At 45.9% G+C, this 25,304-nt stretch overlaps 1 protein-coding gene across 10 annotated transcripts in view; it reads left to right on the top strand.

Moving 5' to 3' along the window:
- The window catches only part of NAV2 (neuron navigator 2), a 747,149-nt gene extending 724,636 nt beyond the window's left edge, over positions 1–22,513 (top strand). For all 10 annotated transcript variants that reach the window (XM_037839250.1, XM_037839257.1, XM_037839249.1 and 7 more), the window contains 7 exons: positions 4,916–5,151; positions 6,980–7,134; positions 7,285–7,356; positions 9,086–9,282; positions 10,237–10,355; positions 16,472–16,675; positions 19,100–22,513. In XM_037839250.1, the coding sequence (XP_037695178.1) occupies positions 4,916–5,151; positions 6,980–7,134; positions 7,285–7,356; positions 9,086–9,282; positions 10,237–10,355; positions 16,472–16,675; positions 19,100–19,225 (1,109 nt within the window). In that variant the 3' untranslated portion in view covers positions 19,226–22,513. The remainder of the gene's footprint in view (positions 1–4,915; positions 5,152–6,979; positions 7,135–7,284; positions 7,357–9,085; positions 9,283–10,236; positions 10,356–16,471; positions 16,676–19,099) is intronic.
- The last annotated feature ends 2,791 nt before the right edge of the window (positions 22,514–25,304 follow it).

Raw genomic sequence — 25,304 nt, 5'->3', positions numbered from 1 at the left:
CTGCTTTAATTCTTGTTATTTCTTTTCTTCTACTTGGTTTAGGATTGGTTTGCTGTTCATTTTCTAGTTTTTTCAGTTGATTCATTAGTTCTTTGATTTTGGCTCTTTCTTCCTTTTTAATATATGCGTTTAGTGCTATAAATTTCCCCCTCAGTACCGCTTTTGCTGCATCCCATAGGTTTTGGTATGTTGTGTTCTCATTTTCATTCGTCTCTATATATTTAGCAATTTCTCTTGCTATTTCTTCTTTAACCCACTGATTGTTTAGGAGTGTGTTGTTTAACCTCCAGGTATTTGTGAATTTTCTAAGTCTCTGATGGTTATTGACTTCTAATTGTATTCCATTGTAGTCAGAGAATGTGCTTTGAATAATTTCAATCTTTTTAAATTTATTGAGGCTTGTTTTATGTCCCAGCATATGATCTATTCTGGAGAAAGTACCGTGAGCACTAGAGAAGTATGTGTATCCTGGTGATTTGGGATGTAATGTTCTATATATGTCTGTTAAATCCAATTCATTTATCAGATTGTTTAGGTTTTCAATTTCCTTATTGGTCTTCTGTCTGGTTGATCTATCTATAGGAGAGAGTGATGTATTGAAGTCTCCCACAATTATTGTGGAAACATCAATTGCTTCCTTTAGTTTTGCCAGTGTTTCTCTCATGTAATTTGTGGCAACTTGATTGGGTGCATAAACATTTACGATTGTTATTTCTTCTTGTTGATTTGCCCCTTTTATTAGTATGTAGTGACCTTCTTTGTCTCTCAAAATATCCCTGCATTTAAAGTCTATTTTATCTGAGATTAATATTGCTACACCTGCTTTCTTTTGGCTGTAGCTGGCATGAAATATTTTTTTCCATCCTTTCACTTTGAATTTCTTTGTGTCCCTGTGTCTGAGATGAGTCTCTTGTATGCAGCATATTGATGTTTCATTTTTTTTTATCCATTCTGCGAATCTATACCTTTTAATTGCTGAGTTTAATCCATTTACATTCAATGTTATAACCGTGAAGGCATTTCTTGAGTCAGCCATCTTATCCTTTGCTTTATGTTTGTCGTTTATATTTTTCCCTCTCTCTATTAATATCCTTTAATGTACCCATACCAAATCTCTTTAGTACTGAACCTTTCTCCGTGTCTCTCTCTCCTTTCTTTGTGTCTCTGTCTGTAGGGCTCCCTTTAGTATCTCCAGTAGGGCAGGCCTCTTGTTAGCAAACTCTCTCAGCATTTGTTTGTCTGTGAAAAATTTAAGCTCTCCCTCAAATTTGAAGGAGAGCTTTGTTGGATAAAGTATTCTTGGTTGGAAATTTTTCTCACTCAGAATTTTAAATATGTCATGCCACTGCCTTCTCGCCTCCATGGTGGCTGCTGAGTAGTCACTACTTAGTCTTATGCTGTTTCCTTTGTATGTGGTGAATTGCTTTTCTCTTGCTGCTTTCAGAACTTGCTCCTTCTCTTCCGTATTTGACAGTCTGATCAGAATATGTCTGGGTTTATTTGGATTTATTCTATTTGGAGTTCGCTGGGAATTTATGATTTGTGTATTTATGTTGTTTAGAAGATTTGGGAAGTTTTCCCCAACAATTTCTTTGAATACTCTTCCTAGACCTTTACCCTTTTCTTCTCCTTCTGGAACATCAATGAGTCTTATATTTGGATGTTTTATATTATCTATCAAATCCCTGAGACCCATTTCGATTTTTTCGATTTTTTTCCCCATTCTTTCTTTTGTGCTTTCATTTTCCATTCTGTCATCTTCCAGGTCACTGATTCGTTGTTCAGCTTCCTCTAGTCTTGTACTGTGAGTATCCAGAATCTTTTTAATTTGGTCAACAATTTCTTTAATTTCCATAAGATCATCTGTTTTTTTATTTAGTCTTGCAATGTCTTCTTTATGCTCTTCTAGGGTCTTCTTGATGTCCTTTATATCCTGTTCCATGCTCTTGTTGATGTCCTTTATATCCCGTGCCATGGTCTCATCGTTCTTCTTTAGTTCTTTAATTAGTTGCTCTAAGTACTGTATTTCTTCTGATCTTTTGATTTGGGTGCTTGGGCTTGGGTTATCCGTATCTTCTGGTTTTTTTATATGCTTTAAAATTTTCTGTTGTTTTTGGCCTCTTGGCATTTGCTTAACTTGGTAGGGTTCTTTTAGGATTTGTAGACCAATTGAAATCCTTATCTGTAATTTGTCAGGTCTACAGCTTTGTGGAGTACACTTTCTGTGTCTAACCAGCAGGTGGCATCCGCGAGCCACCTGTTCCCCTCAAGGCAGTTCTCCCCTTCTTTGCCTCTGTGGTGAGTGTGGGAGTAAGTCTTGTGAGGTGCAGTTGGTGTACCAAGCTTGCATCTGTAGTTGGTGTTGCCTGCACTGTATAAGGGGCATGTGTCTGGGCGGTCAGGGAGGGGGGTGGCTCTAACAACCAAATCTCCCTGGTGTTCCTGGAGTTTTAAAGCTGCTGCCATAGTCTAATCCTTCAGTTCAGTCCTGCCACAGTTTGTCTCTGCCACTGACCCACAAGTCCTTGGTATTGGCGTGTGGCCCCTGAGACTTGCGAGTGGGTCCCTCTTCCAGGCCGTGCACCCCCTGGTCCTCTGTTGAGGGATGACTGTGCTATGTTACAGGTGAGTGCCGTCCCCCCAGGGTGGTTCTGGGCTGCCGGTCTGTGTAGGGAGGCTCCCAGTCTGCTGAAATGATGTCTGAATGGGGCTTGTTAATTCCCACTGCTCCACCTTCCCAAGTCTGGGACAACCAGCTGAGGTTGCAGGGAAGGCTAATGTCCACACCCAATTTTGTGGTGTATGCATGCTATTTGAAGCACTTCCGTCACACTGGGTTGTCTGAGGCAGCTCTCGGCTATGGGGCTGGCGATGGGCAGGAGTGTTTCCTGTCCACCAGGATGATGGCCGTAAGAGAATGCCCCCCTTTTCTTGGGAAGTTGTGGTGTTTAGTGAAATTTCTCAGCCACTGGATTATTGTCTTTTGTCTCAGAGCTCTCAGTTCTGCTCTTGTCTTGACCTGCCCAAATTGCAAGTCTTTGAGGCTTTCTGTATTGGGCTTCTTAGAGTAATTGTTTTAGAAAATGAAAAAAAGATAAAAAAAAAAAAAAGGAAAAAAAAAGGGCCCTCCCAGCAGATCTAATGCGTTATTGAAATGCCAAGAGACAAAGTGATTAGGGCTATTAAGGAAAGATCCAGGGGGCAGAGAGATCAGTTTTTCTCCTGGATTTGCAAATGAGTCTGCGGGGCCCGAGCTCTGCCCTTCCCTTCTATGTTCACCAGAACGCCAAAAAGCATCCGCTTTTATTTTTGAGTTTGTCTTGCTGTTTTTTGGCTATGCCTGTCTCTTCTCTGCTGGGCTGGCTGCTCTCAGATTCTCTGGTGTCTGGTCTCAGTCTATCTATGGTTGGAGTTTGGATCAGTAGAATGAGTTTCCGATAAGGGCTGCCACTGCAGTTCTCCATTCTCCTTCTGGTGCTGACAGCCCCTCCTCCCATGGGACCGAGCCTGGCAGGGAGGGGTGCGGGTCCCCTGGGCGCAAAAACTTACAGATTTCGCTGATCACAGCAGTTCCACATTTTCATGAGTGTTGTATGAAGTATGGCCAAAGTCAGATTGCTCTGCGGTGTCCAGTCCACGCAGTTCCTGGCTTTCTACCTACTTCCCTGGAGGAGTAACTAAAACATACACCTCACCAATCCACCATCTTGCCCCGCCTCCTCGGGTTTATTTTTAAATGATACCTGATGCTTCTGTCTTCCTGTAGTGCTTGAACCTTAAACCTTCAAGGCACTAAAAAGTACTACTGAGGGAGGGCGTGAGACTGAGTGAATTCCAAGGTGAGACCATGTGCAAAATCATCACTCCCAGGGGGCCTTTAATGGCAAAAGACTGAAACAGCAGCATATATACAGACAGAGGTGTTTCCATGGAAACTTTTTGGTTTGGGTGGTTTTTTTTTTATTTTATTTTTATTTATGAGTTTAGACTAGAGACCCTAAGTTCAATACTTTACAATGAGGTTTGAGCTGGTACAGGCTATGGAGCACAGTGCCAGGAAAATCTGAGACCTGTCCCCAGCTGGTAAGTCATTGAGGGACCATATGGTCATTCTGGAACAGTTTCTGCATTTAGGGGCTACTCTTGGCTGTCCAAGGATCAGAAATGAGCTTATCATACAATATGGGGTCTGCTTACAGTGACTAATCATGTAGAAGGAGTATACTATATAAAACAGAACATATATCCTTCACTTTATTTAAATTTTTATTATACTTTCACCTTAGTTTTTACTTACCTGTACTGGTTTTCTTGAGGTGAGTTCTTAACAGATTTACTTTAGGTTTTGGACATGAAGTTGTCTCAAGTAGTTGTTTCCAGGTCATGTGATTTGAGGATCAAAGCTCTTAATATTTACCATTTCAACCCATTTCCAGATCTGTTGGAATACACACCCCCAAATCCAATGAGCCCATCATGGCTTTTGCTTCATTTTAAAGATGAAGGTGCTGTTATCTTCATGGCATATCTGAGTATGGGTGGCAGTGACCCTTGGCCTACAGGAAGGAGCGAAGTGCAGAGGTAACCTGAGTCTTGAGTCAGGCAAGACTCAGGTTTGGTTTGGGTAAACACCAAAAGCAGAGCCCAGAGTCTTAGGGAATCCACAGAGAATAGCTGAGGGCTCAGGGCCCAGGTATCAAAGATGAATCTTCATCTGGGAGGGTTAGCCAAGGCAGGAGCCAGAAGCACATGATGCTGATCTGACCAGTGACTTTCCTGGAACAGCAGTGCTTTGCTCTCGGCCCCCTGGGTCTCTGGGCAGGGGTCTCAGGTGAGTGGGCTCTCCAGGATGACCTCAGGTCTCAGCAGTCCTTTCTACACGGCTTCAAGCACTTCCTTTCTCTCTCCAATGCAGGGCTCGCGGAAAACAGCCTGGACTCGCTGGCGTTCGCATCCCTTATCCCCAAGCCCCTTCTGCAGCGCTACATTTCCCTGCTGGTGGAGCACCGGCGGATCATTCTGTCTGGCCCCAGTGGCACCGGGAAAACCTACCTGGCCAACCGACTGTCAGAGTACATGGTGCTTCGGGAGGGACGGGAGCTGACGGATGGGGTCATTGCCACTTTCAACGTGGACCATAAGTCCAGCAAGGTGAGGAGGTCCTTCTGAGCCTGCTGCCAGCCAGGGGCCACTTTTAGCCCTTTCAGAGGTGTTGACACCAACCCTATCCTGGTAAGAAAGCATTTCCTATAAACCCTCCTTCGATGGTTATAAACTTCCAAGTGAAGGAGGTCAGAAGGAGGCTAGCAGAAAGAAAAGCTTTGTTTCAGATCTTTCCTGCAAGAACTCACATCTATGGTTAAGTCTGTATGGTTTCTTACTGCCCAGATATGAGCCAGGCATAGTTCTTTAAGATCACCCCAGCTACATCCGTTTCATTTGGCAAGAATCTGTTGAGTCTGACCTGGTCCCAGCCATGAAATTTTTTCAACTGTTGGGAGTTTATGGATAATTCGTTCTGTGGCTGGTACTATATGCAAAAGGGCCAGAGGTTCAAGGTGAATGAGACAATTCCTCTGCTTTAAGGGCTACTTGAAGATGTGGATTCCTAGGCCTCCCTCCTAGGTTATCAGTTTTAACAGGCTGAGTGGGGCCAGGAATCTGTACTTCCCCACATGATTTGGTGGTAGGGGCAGGACAAAGGAGAAAGGGTCAGAATCCTTGTAAGGAGAGCTTTGTGTGAGTTTGAGAAGATGCCTTCTTTCGGGCCACCAGTTACAGGAAGCACTCCAGGCACATGGCTCATGAGTAGACAGGCAGTTTTTAGCCCCCACTCACTCTCCCCTCGCCAGGGGTGTCCCCAAAGACAGCACAACCTGACCAGCCATTCCCCGCAGGCCTAAGTAGGGGAGGGTGGGCTCTAGAACCTCAGGGAGTCAGCAACCTTGTCCTTGTTAGCTGCTTGAGGATGAGAACACAGGGCAAAGAGGGGCTGAAAGAATGAGGAATTGCTAGCAACTTTAAAAGTCAGGTTTTCTCTAGTGCTAGCAAAGCCTGGGGTGTTTCTGTTTGTTTGTAGAAGATTGAGGAAATGTCACCATCTGAGCAGCCAGCCTGTTGTCTGGGGCTGCTGAGCACCTGTGCCATCCCAGGTGTGCCTCACGTCCTCACCTCCTAAGGTCGTTGTAGGGCTTCCTCAGTTAATACTCATCAGGCACTTGGCATGTAATACCAACTATTAAGATGCTAATATTATCAGGCTGGTGTTCTGGGTTTGAGTCTTTTCTCCTGCTGCACTGCTCCCTTCCCAGCACATGTCCCATCTTAGAATACCTCCAGGCATTTTTGCTCAAGCCAGAGCATGCCCTATCCATTCTTCAAGGTCAAACTCAAAGCCCACCCATTCAAGAAGGCCCTGCGAGGTCCCCTGTGCACGTAGCTTCGTCTCCTCCTCCACGTTCCAGTGTTACTCAAGTGTTTGTCTGTGGGTACCCTCCTCGAGTGATTTATTGAGGGCCTCTCTGTATATGACTCTTAGGCAGGTGCCATGGAGGTACAAAGATGTGTACAACACCTGCCCACAAGGGACTTACTGGGAGACAGGTGTGCTAAGAAATGTAAAAGTGATACCAATTCTAGGGAAGTGGTAGAGCAAGGATTAAAAAAAAAAAAAATCCTGTGCAACTCCACTTGAGCCCTGGGCTCTTCTGGTTTTCCATTATCCTGTGAAGGCCAGAAGGCAGAGCCCAGGTCTTATATTTACCCCATATGCCAGCCCCCCACCTGCCACGCACCTTCGGCACCAAGCCAATGCCCTGTGGCAGGCAGGCTCTTGGTACAATCTTCACGGCACAGGATGGCACCATGAAGGACCGCTCCCCCTATACGGGCCTAGGTGATGTCAAGGCTCTGACATCTGCATCTTCCTTGGTGTGCATTCACCATCTCGTTCTCCCCCTGGCCTCCTGGGCCTCCATAGGAATTGCGCCAGTACCTGTCCAACCTTGCTGATCAGTGCAACAGTGAGAACAACGCAGTGGACATGCCTCTCGTCATCATCCTGGACAACCTGCATCATGTCAGCTCTCTGGGCGAGATCTTCAATGGGCTGCTCAACTGCAAGTACCATAAATGGTAAAGGCTGGTTCTGGACCTCGTGGGTGGGAGGGTGTGCCAGCCCCTGACATATGTGAGGGGGATGGCAGCTGGCCATCTAATTTGTTCTCTTGCTTGGCTTTGATTCACAAAGCTTTCTTTTCCTTTATTTCCCCAATCCCCCCACAGCCCTTACATAATTGGCACAATGAACCAGGCTACCTCTTCTACTCCCAACCTGCAGCTTCATCATAACTTCAGGTAATGTATCACCTCTTTTCCAATTAAGTGATGGAGTCACAAAGAGGGAAAGCAAGAAAGAAAAATAGAACAGAAAATTCTTTTTTGAGTCCCTGAGCATTGTGTTCACCATGTTCCCCAGCTTAACCAATTTAGATTCTCAAAACAGCTTTAAGTAGTTCAAATTATTATTCTCAATTTACAAATGGGGAAACTGAGGCTTAGAGAAGGAAATGACTTGTCTGAGGTCACACAGCTGGGCAGTGGCATGGCTGAAACTGAAACCCGGGTCTCTTTGACTCTAAGTCCTGCTGAAGCAGTATCAGGAAGGCAACTCTGGCGGGAGCTGAAGGCACCCTTGCCTCACTCATAAGTTACCAACCACACGTCTCTCTGTCCCAAGTGAACATGAGCATGAAAGCTCTCACTTAAGAGCTTTAAGGTCATGCGGCTGGGTCTGGGAGGCTTCGCTGCTCCAGCTGCTGTCAGTCCCTGGTGGGGTCTGGGAAGGACCGTTCAGCTCTGTCACACCAGGTTGTTTCACTCCTTGCCTTGGCATCGCTAAACATCCTTTGCCCCGCCCCGAATCCCTGCTGACTCTATCACTCACTTCTCCTTACTGGGCCCTTAGATGAAGGTAAGAGGCTTTCTTCTGGGCTGAGACCCCATGGGTCACTTTTCACTGACCATTAGGCAGGCATCTCTGAAAGGGATCGATTGAAAGTGGACTTGACTTATAATTGTCAGAGAAATGTCATCTCCTCCAGGCCACTGAGAGCTTGGCTCCCCTCTGCATCCTAACTATCCCTGGTTTTCTCCATGCTTTCTCCTAAATGCCCCTCGAGTCCTTCCCCTCCTCTTCCCTGCGGTCACTGCCCCATGTCGGTCCTCTCCCAGCCACACTATTGTATTCACTGTCTAACCAGTCCTCCTGCCTGCAGCTGGCCCCTGTGCAGGCTATGCTCTGCTCTGTGCAGCCAGAGTGAGCATTCTAGAATGCAGACCTTACCATGTAGCCTCAAAAGCACCATTCTTCAATGGCTCCCCATTACCGTCAGAATGAAATTAGACTCCTCGGGCCAGCAGGTCACGTCTCATCTCTGGTTACCCTGAACCCCTGGCAGTCTCCCCAGATAGCCCATGCTATTTCTCATGCCTCCACCAATGTTGCAGCATACTGTCTTTCCACCTCCCACCCCAACCCCTGTTCCTGCTTTCCCTTGTGTGGCCGCTTCCTTCTTCCTTCCCATCTCAGCCCACACATCCCCTCCTGAGGAGCCTTCCCTGATTCCCCAGGCTTCGTCATCCCATCCCATTCTTCCATTCGCTGTCTGTCTCCTCCACTAGGCTGTCAGCTCTCTGGCAATGGGGACTGTGTCTTAGTTATTGTTATAGCTCCATAGCCCAGCACCAGGGCTGGCCCCAAGCACAAAAAGCAGTATAGTTCAGTGGTTAGAGCTCAGATGTGGGAGCCAGGCTGTCAGAGTACTAATCATAGCTTTTCTATTAACCAGCTGCTTAATCTCGGGTGTGCCTCAGCATCTCTGTCTGTATAATGGGGATGGTAATGATAATATCTACATTATTATTGCAGAGAGGGATTCAGTCATTTAATACATGGTCACGCAGTGACCCCTATTTGTGTTAGCATATACACCTGCTCGTTCTAATGGGCTTCAATTCTTGAAATTAGCCATCATTTTTATTACCATCACCATTGTTGATAAAGCATTCCTGACCCCTCCCCCAGGTGGGTGCTTTGTGCCAACCACACGGAGCCCGTGAAGGGTTTCCTTGGCCGGTTCCTGAGGAGGAAGCTCATGGAAACGGAAATTAGTGGGCGGGTGCGGAATATGGAGCTGGTGAAAATCATCGATTGGATTCCCAAGGTCTGGCATCACCTCAACCGCTTCCTGGAGGCCCACAGCTCCTCAGACGTCACCATCGGTAGGTGGGATGCCGGGCAGGAGAGGGTGGGTGGAATGGAGGAGAGGGGATTGTCCCAGAGCTCTGGCTTCCTCATGTGACCGTCCTCTGGGCCCTGGCCAGGGTAGCACTTGGCAGGCACAAGCCAGCCAGACACCAGACCGTCCCCACGGATGGAAAAGGGGGATAGAGGGACAGTCGCAGGACAATACAGACCCCAGACTGCCAGTCATCCACGTCCCAGGGTCGTCTCTCAGCTTCTCTCTCCCTCTCAGTGCACTGGGGACGATGAGCAGAGGAGAGGCAGGCTCAGCCCAGGCTGGTGCAGAAACTGCCAGCTCAGTGGAGGGCCCTACCCCGAGCCAAAACTACCCTTTGGGATTGGCTTTACTTTAAAAGTAAAATAAACATTTAATAACATTCCTGAAGGTTAGGGATTTAGAATGGAGAAAAAAAGATCACCATCGTGACATGAGAGTTTTAATTTGGGCTAATTTCTTCTACCTCTATCCATGCATAGAACTGTTTTATGTAGTTGCAGTCATAGCATACACACAGTATGTGCCCTTTTTCCCCACTTTGCACTGTCTTGTGAGCGTTCCATATGGTCACATTTTTGAAAGCTACAAAATAATCAAGGGCAGTTGTGCCATCACCTGCTCAGCCACTTCCATTCTTGTACATTTAGTGTCCTTCCATTTTTTTTAATCAAGACTAATAATACCGCAATGAACATCTTTCTCCATAAAGCTTTTCCCCTCTTTTGGTTGATTTTCTTGGGGAAAGAGATCCCAAGGGGTGGGATCAAGGAGTCAAAGCACCCTGCTCTGTGCCTACCACCGAGCCCCTGGTGTTCCTGCTGTCATACCTGCCATGCTCAGAAATTCCAGGCTCCCTCCCGTGAAGGGTGCTTGGACCGTGGGTTCTCCTCCTCCACCGTTTCAGCCTCTGACTCATTTTCATTATGGTCTCCAGGTCCCCGGCTCTTCCTGTCCTGTCCCATCGATGTGGATGGCTCAAGGGTGTGGTTCACGGACTTGTGGAACTACTCCATTATCCCTTATCTCCTGGAAGCTGTCAGGGAAGGACTGCAGGTGAGGGGCCCACTGCCCACTGGCTGCCTCAACGCTGGGGAGCGGGAGGCAGGGGTGGGTGGATTCTGGTGGCCAGATGAGTTGTGAGTTGCCATTATCCCCTCCAGGAATTTGACTTACAAGTGCGGCACAGGTCATCAGTCTAGCACAGGGAGGACACACTTGGCTGCAAATCCTGGCTCTGCCACTTGTTAGCTGTGTGACTGCAGGCAAGTCATTTAGCCTCTCATGCCTTAGTCCCCACATCTGTAGGAGGGGATAAGGATAGTGCTCGGCCACAGAGACTTGTTGCCAGGGTTAAATGAAACCATGGCCATAAAGTGCCCAGCAGAGTAATGGAACCATGTATGTGTGTGGCACTTTACAGTTTGCAAAACATTCTCATACCTACTGTTTGGTTTGAGCCCTGGATTAGTCTTGGGACTTGAGCAAAGATTTTGTTAACCTCCATTTTTCTCAAGAGAAAAAAATTGAGACTCAAAGAGAGTAATTGATTTGCCTAAGTCATGAAAAGGAAACGTGAAGGATCTGGGATTTGATCCATGCCTTCTGGCTCCACCCCTTGGCCCCCCAGCCCCTCAGTACATGGCATCTGGACCCATCAAAGGGGCTTCTGAGGTGCACGGGGCTGCACATCTCTCCTGTCGTGCAATAGCAGGAAAGCACAGATCCTTCACTCTCCCCTCATCCCAGGGATTAGCACCAGGTAGTTACACTACAATTGGAGCAGGTGACCATTTTATCATTGAGTCTGGAGGCAGCTGAAGAAGTCCTGTTGACTTTGGGCACTGACACTGAGTAACTAGCAGGTGTCATGCCCAGCCAATAATCCAAGAAACACTTCAGCAGACAGTTTCTGAGGGCTTCTTTGTTTCCTTGGTGGTGGGGAATGGAAGACACAGATGGAGGATGTGGGAGGACTGTGCAGACACATGTATCTAAGTGAGTATACATGGTGACAGCTTCAGTCAGTGTTTGTCGTGTCTGTACATTTGACTAAGTCTGGGGAGTACTCTAGCACTTTGTTTCTGTAACATGCAGCAGCAATGTTAGCCTTTAGAGGCATTCAAGACAAAGGGAACTTGAAAAGGAAGATATTGTGCCTCTTGTGACTGGAGCACATGCACTGCTGTTTCAAAACATTGTCTTGAAATAGGAGAGTATTGTGAAGGCAGAGAATAGCAAGAAATCAGGCAATCCACTGGCTAGCCCAAAATTCGTTAGTTAGCTGTATCTAAAGATCATTCATCAATGGCAGCATTTTCTATTCTCTATATCAAATGCTGCCTTCGTTAAAGAAGATACAAAAGATTTTGTATCTTTGCATTGGCTCTCCCGAGATAATTCACTGACTTGGGTAGGTGGGCCATAATTTAGCTTCTAATAAAGTAGGTTTGTTAGTACCAGCACAAACCCAAACAGTCACCCAGTCACTCTTAATTTCTTGGGCCTATGGGAGCATCTCCCACTTCCTGGCTTCCTGCAGCCTGTTTCATTTTAGAAGCCTCTCTCCCTGTTCTCAGTGGTCTCCACAAACTATGGTATGTCTGGCACCTCTGGGAAACCCAAGCTGCCCAGAGGAAGCAGAGGGAATTTCAGGCTCTTTCTTCCTCACCTCTCAGTTCTTCCTCTTGCTTCTACTTTGCTCCAGGAGTTTCTTCTGGTAAGGGGAGGGGAGTGACCTCAGAGAGTGCTTGGAAGACTCATGGCTGCTGTTGAGTAAAGGCCTTCCCCTGCCTGGGAAGCACTAACTGCACACCATCAGGCCCCTTGGTGGTCCTCCCCAAGGCTTGGCGGCACCAAGACCCTGCTCCTTTGGACCTAAACTTCCCAAAAGGCCTCCTGGGCCTGGCCATGAAGGTGGGGTCTGGACTCTTGTCCAGGGGCAGCTGCTGATGGAGTTGATCACAGCAGAGGATTGAGTCTCCCTCGCACCTATGAGCTAGTGAGGCTTCAGGTGGAAAGGACTTGGGGACAGGGATGGAATAGCCAGTCTGGGCCAGGGAACACAGAATGCCAGGATCACATGTGACTTACCAGTTCAATGTGAGGTTTCACCTTCTAACAAAGGAAAAGTCATTGCTTCACTGGGCTTTAAGGTCATCTGAAGGGCAGTCTTTCAGGAGCAGAGGAGCAATGAGGAAAGGTGGCCAGAGTTAACATACAACCAAGTTGCTTAAAAGCAAGCCACCCTGCCCCAAACCTGGACCTCGTCACCCAGATGAGCCCAGGAGACTCCAGAGAATCTGCGGATTCATGAGGAAACCAGGTGTGTTCCTCAGGCCTCTGGTTTTAAAGGAATGTGTGCTGGTATGTCCTGAGGTCCAGCCCCTCAACAGGTACTGTGTAAGGGGCCTGGCACCCATGAGGTCATTTAATTCTCCCAGCTCAGTGAGCATCTTATAGACGAGGAAACCAAGGCTCACAGATTTGAAACCTTACCCAGGTTCACTCGGTGGGGTGTGGTGGGGTGTGGTGGAGCCAACTTTTGACTTCTTGGCTACCTCTGTGATCTCCAAGTTGTCCTGAATGTCCTTAAGAGCCCTTTAACTCCACCGAGAAGCTCAAGGGCTCAGGGAACAGGGTGTTGTGTTTATGTGGCAGAGCTCTACCTAAGATTTCATTTGGCAAAAAGGATTCCTCTATTTTTGCAAATAGGTTGAAATTCTCTGTTCTCATTCCTGTGGCCGTTGAGTCCTTGCTTCCTGCGTACCGGGCACTGTGCAGAGCCAATTCCTCCTCCCCTAACCTACGAGTCGAGCGGCCTGGGGAGAGCCCGTAGGTGTCCAGAGCAGAGAAGCCCTCGTCCGAGTTACAGACCAGGTGGAATCCCCCGAGTGTGCTCTGGCAGGGCTGCACCTTCCACAAGCCCAGAAGGAGGGCTTCCTGTGTGGTGCAACCTTGGCAGGGACGTAGGGAGACCCCTCTGTAGTCAGGCCTCACCCTCAGCTTCCAGACTGCAGCCCTCTACTGCAATATCCATGCCAGGGGGTTATGTGGGATCTCCCCCTAGTGGATACCAGATGTCTTTGCAAGTTTTAGCTCCAGGGAGTTTTTCCTGACAGGATGTGTGTGTGTGTAGCTGCTCAGAGGTTCATGTACTGTGATGCTTCTGTGTGTGACACACGTGGGTTCCCAGTAGCCCTGTCAGTCCCACAGAGTCAGAAGACTCACAGGGGTCCCTGTTTTAGTTTCCAGTGCTTGGCTCTCTGTTGTCTTTTCCCATTATTCCTGAGCCAGTGGGGAAGCCAAGCTCCTTCTCCATCTTACGGAAAGTAAATGCCTGTCTATCCAGCTGTCTCTGCTGCAACCCAGAACTGCCCACAGGGCCTGCAATGGGACCAAGGAACTTTATGATTTTTTTATTTGCTTTGCTATGGTACTTTCCCAGCTATTCATCACCCGGGCTTAACATGTCCAGTGGCAAGTGGGAAGGCTTGTAAAAATATTTTCTGTACTTGCAGATGATGTTAGCATGCACCTGGAGTACATTTGTCTTATGACTCAGTCTCCGGTCCTATTCCCCTTTGGAGTTGTCATTGGAAACACCAAAGTGTCTAAAATCTACAGAGTAATTCAAAAGACCTCTGTGCCGAGTACACCTGGCACCTGCCAGTGGAGGGGAGTAAGCATGTGGCATTTATCAGCTTGCTCTAACCTGCTGTGAGACCCTGGGCAAGTCTCTCATCTCTGGGTAACAGGTTCCCCATCTGTAAACTGAAAAGTGTGGACTAAAAGAGTGTTTTTTCAACTGGCTTCTGTCAGAGTCAAGAGTTCTTCAGGCCGCTCAGTGGTGAGGTCAGAGAGAAGTAAATGAAAACCACTAGGCCTGATTATCTCTAAGGACTCAGTGAGCTCCGAGTTCCAGCTCCTGTGATTCTGCAGCCCTGAGCATCTCCTCGTCCAGGGTAGGGTTTGGAGACTGAAGCAGTAGCTGTCTGGAGTGAGGGTTTGGTTCAGCCCCACAAGTGTGAAGCCACGACTGGGAAAAGCAGACTTCTATATGGAGTTGGAAGTTCCTTGGAGTTCCTTGAAGTCACTCTTCAGAGAGAGATGCTTCTAAAACTTGCAGGAATGCTTTCTAATCTGAACCAGCCTTCTTCAGCTCTAAGTATTCCCAGCTGCTCCTGTGTTCTAGTCCTCCCTGACACACACATGGGCATCTTCACACACCTTCACACAACCCCATACTGCTCAGACTGTGAATTGCCTGTAGAATGCCAGACTGAATTCCCAGCCCAAGACTCACCACTGCCCCAGGTTAAGGAAGGTTTGCCAACATCTTGGGCCCGAGTGCCAGACAGGAGGGGCGCTGGTGTCTGGCAGAACAATGAGGTCATAGGAGGATGTGTACATCTCAAATGGAGGAGGAAGCAGAGAGGGGGGCCCATCTGAGACGGTGCAGGGTGTGCGGCTTCCCTGACGGACGTCATCCAGGAAAGGTCAGAGGTGGCCTAGGTGATTGTGCAACAGTGGATGCATGGTGGAGGGGACCAGAGAGCCTGGCCCAGGTTGGCTTGCTGACGTCTGGTGAGAAGCCTGGTCTGTATCTCATCTCCAGTTCTGGTTGAGTCATGTGGATCTTGCTGATGCAGAGTGGTTCCAAATAGAGTCTGTCAGCAGGAGGGGAGAGGGGAAAGGGCTGGACAGGGAAGCTGGGGTCCTGGGTTCATGGCTGTGGCTCGGCTTCATAACCTTTCACAAGGGGCTCTTCTCTTCAGGCCTTAGTTTCCCCATCTAACAAGTGTACACTGTCTCCCCCTCTCAACTGTTGGAATCCTAGAAGAGCAGAGGGAGCAGACAGGTGGTGGTTCTGAAGTTATTCCATCCTACGGTTTTTCCCACTTATCACAGCCCCTATGGTTGATGGAGCGGACGCCATTGTGGTTCAGGAATCTTTGATCCTTGTACCCCAAGGCCCCTTTAAGGGAGTGGGGGGCTTCCTTGCAGAGCCACAGAAGGCACTAACCTGGTTGGACATGTCATGTCCTGGCTGTGAGCACAGGCCTGCCCCCTCTGCTGGGACTCCAGGCATTAAGTTGTAGGAGTTCCTTATATGTTCTGGATATTAAACCCTTAGCAGATGTATGGTTTCCAAGTATTTTATCCTGTTCAGTAGCTTGTCTTTTCACTTTCTTGATAATGTCCTTTACACAAAAGTTTTTGATTTTAATGAAGTCCATTTTACTTGTTTTTTTCTTTTTTCACTTCTCCATTGCCTAATACAAGGTCCTGAAAATTTTCACCTGTGTTTTCTTCTAAGAGTTTTATGGTTTTTGCTCTTATATTTGGGTCATTGAGCCATTTTGAGTTAATTTTTGTAGATGGTGGAAGGTAGAGGTCCACTTTTATTCTCTTGCATGTGGATATCTAGTTTTTCCAGCACCTTTTATTTGTTGAAGAGACTGTTCTTTCCCTGTTGAGTGAACTTGACATCTTGGTCGAAAATCAATTGGCCATACATGTTCAGGTTTATTCCTGAACTCTCGATTCTATTCCACTGGTCTCCTTGTCTTTCTTTATGCCAGTACCTTACTGTTTTGATCACTGTAGTTTTGTAGGAAGTGAAATCAGGAAGAATAAGTCCTCCAACTTCTTCTTCTTTTTCAAGACAGGTTTGGCTTATGACAACATTATTTTAATAGCTGTCTAAAGCTTTGTTCTGTGAGTATACATTAGGTATTTAACAATTCCCCTGGTTTTACACATGTAGATTATTCCCAGTGTTCCCTATTATTGACAACATTATAAGAATAATCATGGTGGGAATTTATCAAGCATTTCCTGTGTACTAGGTAAAGTGCTTTACAAAATGACCTCATTTAACCCTAAAAGCAAACTCATGAAATAGGTAGCATAGTGCCCATTTTTTCATACTTGAAACACCGCGCCTCAGAAAGGTGAAGATCCTCACTCAGGGTGACCTGGTGAGTTGGCGGCGGAGCCACGATTTGAAGCCTACACTCTTGAACTTAGGTCTTAGCAGATCGTGCTGTCTGTCTGCATCCTGGACAGCTTCCTTACAACAGCTTCTTGAAGTGGCGTTACTTGATTACAGGAGGCATTGGGAAAGTCTCAGCTCACTTCCAACCTGCTCCTTCTTTGCCTCTTCTCAGCTCTATGGAAGGCGGGCCCCCTGGGAGGATCCTGCCAAGTGGGTGATGGACACCTACCCATGGGCAGCCAGCCCCCAGCAGCATGAGTGGCCTCCCTTGCTGCAGCTGCGGCCAGAGGATGTCGGCTTCGATGGCTACTCCATGCCTCGGGAGGGTTCCACGAGCAAGCAGGTGCCCCCCAGCGACACTGAAGGAGACCCGCTGGTGAGTTCTCAGCTCTCAGAACGGCTCAGCACTCAACTGAGCACTTCCTGTAGGTTGGGCATGCTGCAAGGCACTCTGGAAAGACAAATATGACTTAGGAAGGCTGGACCCACCCCAAGATTAGGGACATTTTTACTGATATTTTGTTCCATGGTTTTAGGATTTCATTCAAGCCTTTAAAACCTCTGAAATTTATTCTGGAATAAAGTGTAAGATAAAGAATTTTATTTTTTGCCCACATGACTATAATCTATTGTCACTCCACCATTCCTTGCCCTCTGACTTGAGATACCACCTTTATCGTGTACCACGCTATTCCACTGCTCTCACACTAGTAATAAGGAGAGGCAGAAGGAGCAGAGGACCAGAAGCCCAAGCCAAATGATCAGGAGTGTAGGCAGGGAGAGGTTTGAGGATAGGAGGGACTCTGGAGGGCAAGGGCCCCTGCAAATGGGCCCTGTGACCAGTGAGATGGGTTAGGTCCCTAACATAGTCAGATCTTCATCTTTATCCACTGTTGCTTTAAAAAAAAAAAAAAAAAAAAAAAAAAAGGCCATTTAAGAAGCACCTGAACCAGTGACAATCATGCTTTTGTGGGAGATCACTATGTCACATTAGCATAGCTCAGCCTCATTACTGGATCCCCAACCAGCAATCTCCTTCATACTTTATTCTTCACTTTTTAATTCCAAGATAGCTAAAACATGGCATACTTACCACCACTACATACTCCTGTCATGGCAGACATTGCTGATCAAGCACAGAACTCTACCAATATAAGACACATACACAGTCATACTGCTAAACTAGAACTAACAAATCAAAAGCTCTCTAAAACAAGGAGGAAGCAAATATGCCAAAACCTACTGTGGTTAAATGGCTATTATCATGCCTTAAATTTAGCCCCAGGCTTCATTGACAGTTAGGCAAAAGGAAAAATACACCAAAAGATACCATTTGCATTACCTAATGGAAGAAAATATTCATAAGAGATGGCTGCAGATTAAAAAGACAAGTGCTTTGCTGTTCTGTGCCTAGCAACTAGTTGATTTGCTAGGTAAATAGATACATTTGGATGTGGTTTGGGGTGTCTGCCATCCCACGGTGTGTTAGGAAGCAGCCATGAACCTGTAGAGACCTTTAGCAGGAAGGACATCGATATGAATTTATTATTTGTGCTACTATGCAAAGGCATTGGCCAACCTACTTTGCAGCATTCACATCAATATTTTACAGAGGAAAGAAACCCCTTTCAAGCAGCCATTTCTAATGCTACCCGCTGCTAAAAGCCAAGGCCCCGAGAGTATGTTTTGTGAGGGCAAGCTCATGAGGTCTGAACTCACATAAAAATAGGACTTAAAGATATCTAGAAGGAAGAATGGCTAGTTTGTTTTCTTAGCCACTGGTTGAACCCAGAAGGAGTTCAGGTGAGACCTGGGGTTCTCAGCAGTTACAGAGAATTATCCTTCGAACCCCAGGAGACTGCCATGCCAGCCCAGCCACCCCTGCTTGCTAAGGCAGATAAGTGATGTTTCTCCCAAGTCCTGTTCTCTCTGTCCAGGGCCTCGGGTCTCTGTTGTAATAGCCTTCTTGTTTACTCTCTCTCCCCCATGAAATTGAGACCTCCATGAGGACAAGACTTATTTTTTTGTGCCAGATCTAGCAGTGTATGAGTACTCCATAGTGTTTGATGAGTGAATAAATAATCCCGTCTGCCCAGGATTGTCCATTGTATTTCTGATCTACCTCTTCCCTGGTGCCCTGCTCTGCAGATGTATACAAACCTAATGAATGGTGCTTTGAGGTCTCACTCACCTAGGAGGACCCTGCAGGGCATCCTGGAGGGGGAGCTGGCCAGGAAGCAGCTGGATTTCATGCCCAGTTGTACCACATCTTGGGCCTTAGCTCACCCCTATCTTCCTACCTTATTTACTAGATCAACTCTGAAATACACTCACACACACACACACACACGATTTATTGTTATAAATAAAATAAAAGTGGTTTTTGGATGCATGACCAGCTTCTTTACCCAGGCTGAGGTATGCCTGGGTAAGGTGTGTCCCTCCCAAACAAAAAATAAATATAATACTTAGGACTATTTTGTTGTGAATGCCTTACATATATTGGCTTGATCCATACTATGACCTTCTAGAATAGGTACTTTTATTATACACATTTGACAAAATGAAACTGAAGCACAAAGACATTAAGTAACTTGCCCAAGATCATACAGCTCATAAGTGGTGGGGCTAGGGTTTGAACCCTGGAAGACAGGCCCAGAGTCTTTGCCATGTCCACTGCCTCCGTGGTGAGCTGCAGTCCCAGGGTGAGTCTGGCTGAGGTGGCTGGAGCATCTGAGAGGCCCGGGGTTAGGGACCTACTGGCCTAAAACCTGCTCATGCTCTCTGCTCTCTGCCCCAGATGAACATGCTGATGAGGCTGCAGGAGGCAGCCAACTACTCCAGCCCCCAGAGCTATGACAGCGACTCCAACAGTAACAGCCATCACGACGACATCCTGGACTCATCCTTGGAGTCCACTCTGTGACAGGGGCCCGGCTGTGGAACCCGCCCTGCCCCTTCTCCTCACCCCGTGCCACCCGCATCCTCACAGTCCTGAAGGTGACTTCCTGAGCCGGCCTCCAGCCGCTGCGTTGGAGCTGCAGGAGTAAGATCCCTCATCCCTCAACCTTGGCCTGGGTGCAGGCACCCCAGGCCAACCACCCTGGGGCCTCTTCCTTCCCACAGCGAGAACTGCACTACGTTTTGTCTTATTTTAATTATTCTGTTTTGCCTTGTTGCTGTGACCTCCCTAAGACACTGAAGATACTTCTTGGGAAAGGATCATCGCCACTGAAACAAAAAGGGAAAGAAAAAAAAAAAACAAACCCCACTTGAAGTTCTGAAACCAAACAGCATCCTGCCATGAGCTGCCCAGAGACAGAAGAGGCTAGAGCAAAGTTGGAAATGTAGACAGGGCTGCTTCCCATCGCCACAGACCTTCCAGGGTGGGTCTAGCTGCTAGCACCTGTCACCCACACCAGCCGCAGAGAGAACTGGTACTAATTAGGGCATTTGCTTTGGTCCCATGCCACAAACAACAGAGCTGCAAACAGGGAAACCTTAAGAAAAGATTAGTCGTGCTTTAGTTGTTTTTTGAATGGTGCTTTCCTTACCTGAGAGGTATTTCGCCTATTGCAATTCAACCACACCTTTCAGGTCCATCGGCCGCCGATTAATCCATGTGAGTGAGTGAAGGAGTGAGCGTGAGTGAGCAGATGTGGCTGTCAGCGCAGAGCAGCATGTGTCTATCTCCTTATGTATACAGGAATCAGGTTGGTTTGTTTTTTTTCTGCAAACACTGTGTATGGTGAGAATTGTTCTACTTTGGAAAACCGATAAACCCCTTTGAAAATGAGGTTGCATTTCTCCCTGGCTGACTCATTGATTTAGAAGATTTTTCTCCCTCCCCTCTTGGTCAGGATCAATCCTTTGGTGAAAGAAAGAACCGTAGGAGTTGAGTTTTGGTTTGGTCCTGGTCAGTTTTGATTTTTCATTGTCCATCCTAACAGTTCTACATACCTGCCTCCTCCTCCTGGAGCTGGGGGTTTTGGGATCTCCAAGAAGTGGGTGAGCCATGAACCTTGCCTTTTCTTCTCATCCTCGAGGCGTTAGAATTCACATCTACACTTTGAGCATCCCAGCCCCAACTTCAGGTGGGATGGTGAGGTCACCTCGCAAAAAACTTGCACCCTCCTGGGAACCAACATGCCGCAACTCAAAGGGGGTGGGGCGACTGCTCCTTCCCAGATGCCCCAGCCCCGGCCTCCATCCCGACAAGCCTTGCCTGACCTCTTCGGTGCTGACCTTCCCAAAGCGTTGCCTTACTGGTTTTGTACTAACCATGTTCATTTACATGAGTGCCATGCCTGCCTGGGGGTTCATTTTTTGTTTTCCCCATCCAAGCAAACAGGGCTAAAAAAAAAAAAAAAAAAAAGTCGTCTATTCATTAGGAAAACCCAAGTTGCTGGGACTTTTCTCATCCAAAAGACTCAGTTGTGTGGATGTGTGACCATGGGGAAAGGGGGGGGGGGGGATTAATTTTTAGGTTCCTGTCAGACTCCAGTCAACAACCTGACTGGACAACAATCTGTCTTGTGCAGAAGGCAAGCTTTCTTACAAGTCTCCATGACATTGCTGATACATGCCCTGATGGAAACCCAGTTTGCTGTGTCTTCAACATACTGGTCTTCTTTACAGAGTATGGTAAATCTTCTAGTCATTTGTTACTGTTTTTTAAAGAGAATCTTTATTGGACCCCAGTGTGGGTGTGTCTGTTAATGATCGGGGTTTTTATTCCATTTCTAGTTCTGAGGGTGTGACTCTCTGCTTTTGTTCTTTTCTAACCACAAGAACCCAAAACTGCTCACATCACATTGGATCACAGGTTTTCCTCCTCTTTGAAAGGAAAAGGGAAATGTGTCTCACTAACTGGTGAATGGAAAGCCTTTCAACTCTGTCCCTGCTTTAATCTCAGAAAACTTCGACTGGATTCGGATTCGCTTTCATTAGTCATGTGGGGTGTGCGTGCATGCGTGTGTGTGTGTGTGTGTGTGTGTGTGTGTGGTGCTCTGGGGTTTTAATAAAATTTTTAAAGCATATATTTAGCATGTGACCAGGGGCCAAACGCTGAGCCTTCTGGTAAACCTGAAGGGGGCCCTTCTCTGACAATTTCTCCCAACAACGACCTTACTTACACTCTCATACTGTGAATTTGGGGGGAGATAAAATTGACTTCCCCTTGTGGGCAATTTTTCCCAGTCACCTTGTGAGTAGACACTTGCCAATATCATTTGAAACCAATTTTTTTAGGACACCCTCTCTTCTCTCTCCTCTCTGCTGTCCTACAGACTTCCCTCCTGCTGGGTTCAGGCTCAGAACCAAGATCTCTGTTCCTGATGCTACCTGATTTCAAGTCACGTAGCCCTTGTGTGATTCACAACTCAGTGTCTTTCCTAAAGTTTCAGGAAGCAGGGTTGTCTAATGTGCACATTTCTTATTTTGGTTATATTTTATTTTAGTGTCACTCACCTTTGACAAAGTAACTTGTGCTCATTGAGGGCTCTTTCCAAACTGCTTCCATTTTGCCTTTTTCTACAGTTAGGCTAATTTTGAAATATATGAAATTCTATGCAACATTTAAGTTGAGTTACCAATGGAAGCCAAAAGTCTTCTTTCCAAACTGCCAAGAATTATACAGGCCATAAATGAGACGGAAATACCTTTTAATTTAAGGTTGGGGTGGGGTGGGGGGAGGACAAGAAAAAGGACTTGCCTAGATCCTTATTGTACCTTGGGGACATTTTTTATTTTATTGTTGATGCTTAAACTTCAAAACTCTGTGTATTCAAATTTGTCTGATCATGGCAAGTCTATTTCAAAAGGGAAAAATAATCCAACTTTGTGGATATTAATTGGAAGGTTTGCGGTTTGAACTAGTTGTTTCCAGTGGAGCTGTCTATGAAATATGTTCTATAAGATGTACATTTTTCATTGTAACATAGAAATTGTAAATAACTGATTAAAGTGCTGCATTTTGATGAATTTTTTCTAGCCATTTTTAAAGAGAAAACTAGGAATTGAGTATTTTGTGTACGGTATGTTTCCATCCTCTTTCCCCTTCCTCCCCTCCCTATTTAATTTTCATTTGTCATGAGGTTTGGATTTGCCAATGATCTGTTGGAGATCATGCCCCACGTCATAGAGAATAAAGCTGATGATTGTACCAGTCTTAAATTATTCATGATTCAATAAAATTAATGCTTATTTATTCAGATTAGTGGTTTGGCTTCTCTGTGCTGGAGCAAGTCCTCAGAGTTTGAATTCATGCCAAAAAGAAGTCACTCTGGTCTAGATGCAACAAACACTTTCAAGGAAAGTCCAAAACATTTGCAAACCCATCTTTGCCACTACTGTGCCATCAACATCTCACCTCTTCTCGGTTTTCCCATCTAAATCACCGCTACTCATGAGGAGCTTGTTAAAATGCAGAATTTCAGACTCCACTCAAGCTTTCAGAATCACTGGGATCTAGTGGAAATACAGATTCTGATTCTGTAGGTCCAGGTGGGACCCAAGATTCTCAGTTTCTAGCAAGCTCCCAGGCAATGCTCCAGTCCCTGGACCACACTTGAGAGTAGCGAGAATAGCCAGCTGGTCTCCATTCATCTCCTTGGCATGAGAGATTTTTAAAATGTACTTCCTACCTACTTTAGTTGCTGAATGCATTCAGAATATTCTCACAATCCTCAAAATGACCCTGGGGTGGTAAAAATGCTTATTCCCATTTTACAAGTTAAAAAAAAAAAAAAAAAAGGCTCAGAAAAAACAACCCATCAAGGATCCTATAGCTCGGGCGTGAGAGATTTAGAGTTTCAGCCCCATCTTCCAAATCCAAATCCTGCCTCTACTGGCTGCTTCTATTCTTATGGACCCCATTCCACGTTGCAGCCAACACCCATAGCAGTGTAGACAGCAGAAGATGACAGCACATTTAGCGTAGTTTTTACAGCAGCACCAACGGTGTCAAAGGCTGTGTTTGAAGTGAGGCCTTGTGCGTTCACTGTGAAGTTGATCCTACACAGTTGCCCCAGCTGCTAGTGAGGGGACATGTCCAGCTCATTGCAATGCACAATGGCCTAATCAAGGGGAGAAGCAGCAGCCAGATGTTCAGCTTGAGCATTTTTAATGCCTGTCAACAAAAGGAGGGGTGAGGGGGGTGGTGTTACAATGGTTTGGCAACCTGATGTCCTGAATTTCCAAGTTTTTCCATGTCAAATATTCTATCCCATTGCTAAACAGTGAGTTCTGATTTTATCTAGGAAGTATGATCAGCATATGCAAAGGACACTGGGACAGATGATATTTTACAGGGAAAGGAAGGAAGGAAACTAAGTATTTATTAGGTGCCAGGCATTATGCTGAGAACTTCACTTTATTAAGTGTAATCGCAGATCTTCTAAGAGTGGGTGTTCTAGTTTGCTATTGCTGCTGGAATGCAAAACACCAGACATGGATCGGCTTTTATAAAGGGGGTTTATTTGGTTACACAATTACAGTCTTAAGGCCACAAAGTGTCCAAGGCAAGCCATCAACAATCAGGTACCTTCACTGGAGGATGGCCAATGGTGTCCGGAAAACCTCTGTTAGCTGGGAAGGAACGTGGCTGGCATCTGCTCTAAAATCCTGGTTTCAAAATGGCTTTCTCCCAGGACATTCCTCTCTAGGCTGCAGTTCCTCAAAAATGTCACTCTTAGTTGCACTTGGGGTATTTGTCCTCTCTTAGCTTCTCCAGAGCAAGAGTCTGCTTTCAACAGCCATCTTCAAACTCTCTCATCTGCAGCTCCTGTGCTTTCTTCAAATTACAATCTAATCAACACTGATGTGTCTGCCCACACAAGATTACATCAAAGATAATGGTGTTTTGGTGGACATAATACATTCAAACCAGCACAGTGGGTGTGGCTCCATTTTACAGGCAAGAAAACTGAGGCTGAGAAATGTTAAATAACAGTACATAGAAGAAATGGAATTCTCAGTTTTTCCTAATTGTAAAGCCTATGCCACACCAAGGGACAATCGACTCAGGTTGGACTTTGAGAGGAGGATTGCACATCCATTCTGTATTATCTATTGCCATGTAGCATATTACCCCCAAACTTGGTTTAAAGCAACAAACATTTATCATCTCACAGTTTCTGAGGGTCAGGAATTCAGGCATGGTATAGCTGAGTTCTCTGGCTCAGAGTTTCTCAGGATCCTAATGTTCACAAGGAATATTAAAAAAAAAAAAAACTATAGAAAGCATCATGTTTACTAGTGAAATAATAAATGTTTACCTTTTCAGATTAGGAGAAAGATGCCTCTTACCACTACCTAATATGATCCTAGTTGGGTTAGAGAGGCAAGAAAAGTCATGAAAACTGGAAAGGAAGAATTTAGACTGTCTCTAGTCACAGATAACATTATGTTTTTAGAGTATCAAAAAGAATCCATGGATAAATTATTGGAAATGAGTGAGTTCAAGTTTGCTGCATACAAAATCAGTACACAAAAATTAAATGAACATAAAGTGAAAAAGTTTCAGAAATTTAAAGACATACCAATTAGGTATTTCAAATACCTAGGAATGAATGCAATAAAAGATGTGCAAGATCTCAACACAGAATTCTATGAAACATTGTTGAGAGAAATTAAAGAAAACCCAAACAGAGGATATATTATCTTTAGGAATTAGAAGACTCAATGTGAAGATATCCATTCCTCCAAAAAGGACTCGAGATTTGATGCAATCCTATTCAAAAGACCAGCAAAGATTTTTGTGGAGTTGACAAAATGATTCTAAAATTTATATGGCAATGCAAATGATGAAGCATAGCAAATGACGAAGAAGAGCAAGAAGAAAGAACTTTCTCTGTGAGATACCAAGATGCATTATGCAATTCATTAATTAAGATGGTGTGGTATTGGTACAAGAATTGACACCTTGAGAGAATAGAATAGACAATCCTGAAATAAACCCAAGGCATGTTTGCTTTATTACCTGGACCCTGCTGAGGGTGAGGCTG

The sequence above is a fragment of the Choloepus didactylus genome, chromosome 6, assembly GCF_015220235.1.
Source record: "Choloepus didactylus isolate mChoDid1 chromosome 6, mChoDid1.pri, whole genome shotgun sequence".
Taxonomy (NCBI): Eukaryota; Metazoa; Chordata; class Mammalia; order Pilosa; family Megalonychidae; genus Choloepus; species Choloepus didactylus.
Note: the sequence above shows the minus strand (reverse complement) of the source record. Positions and strands in the feature narration are given on the sequence as shown.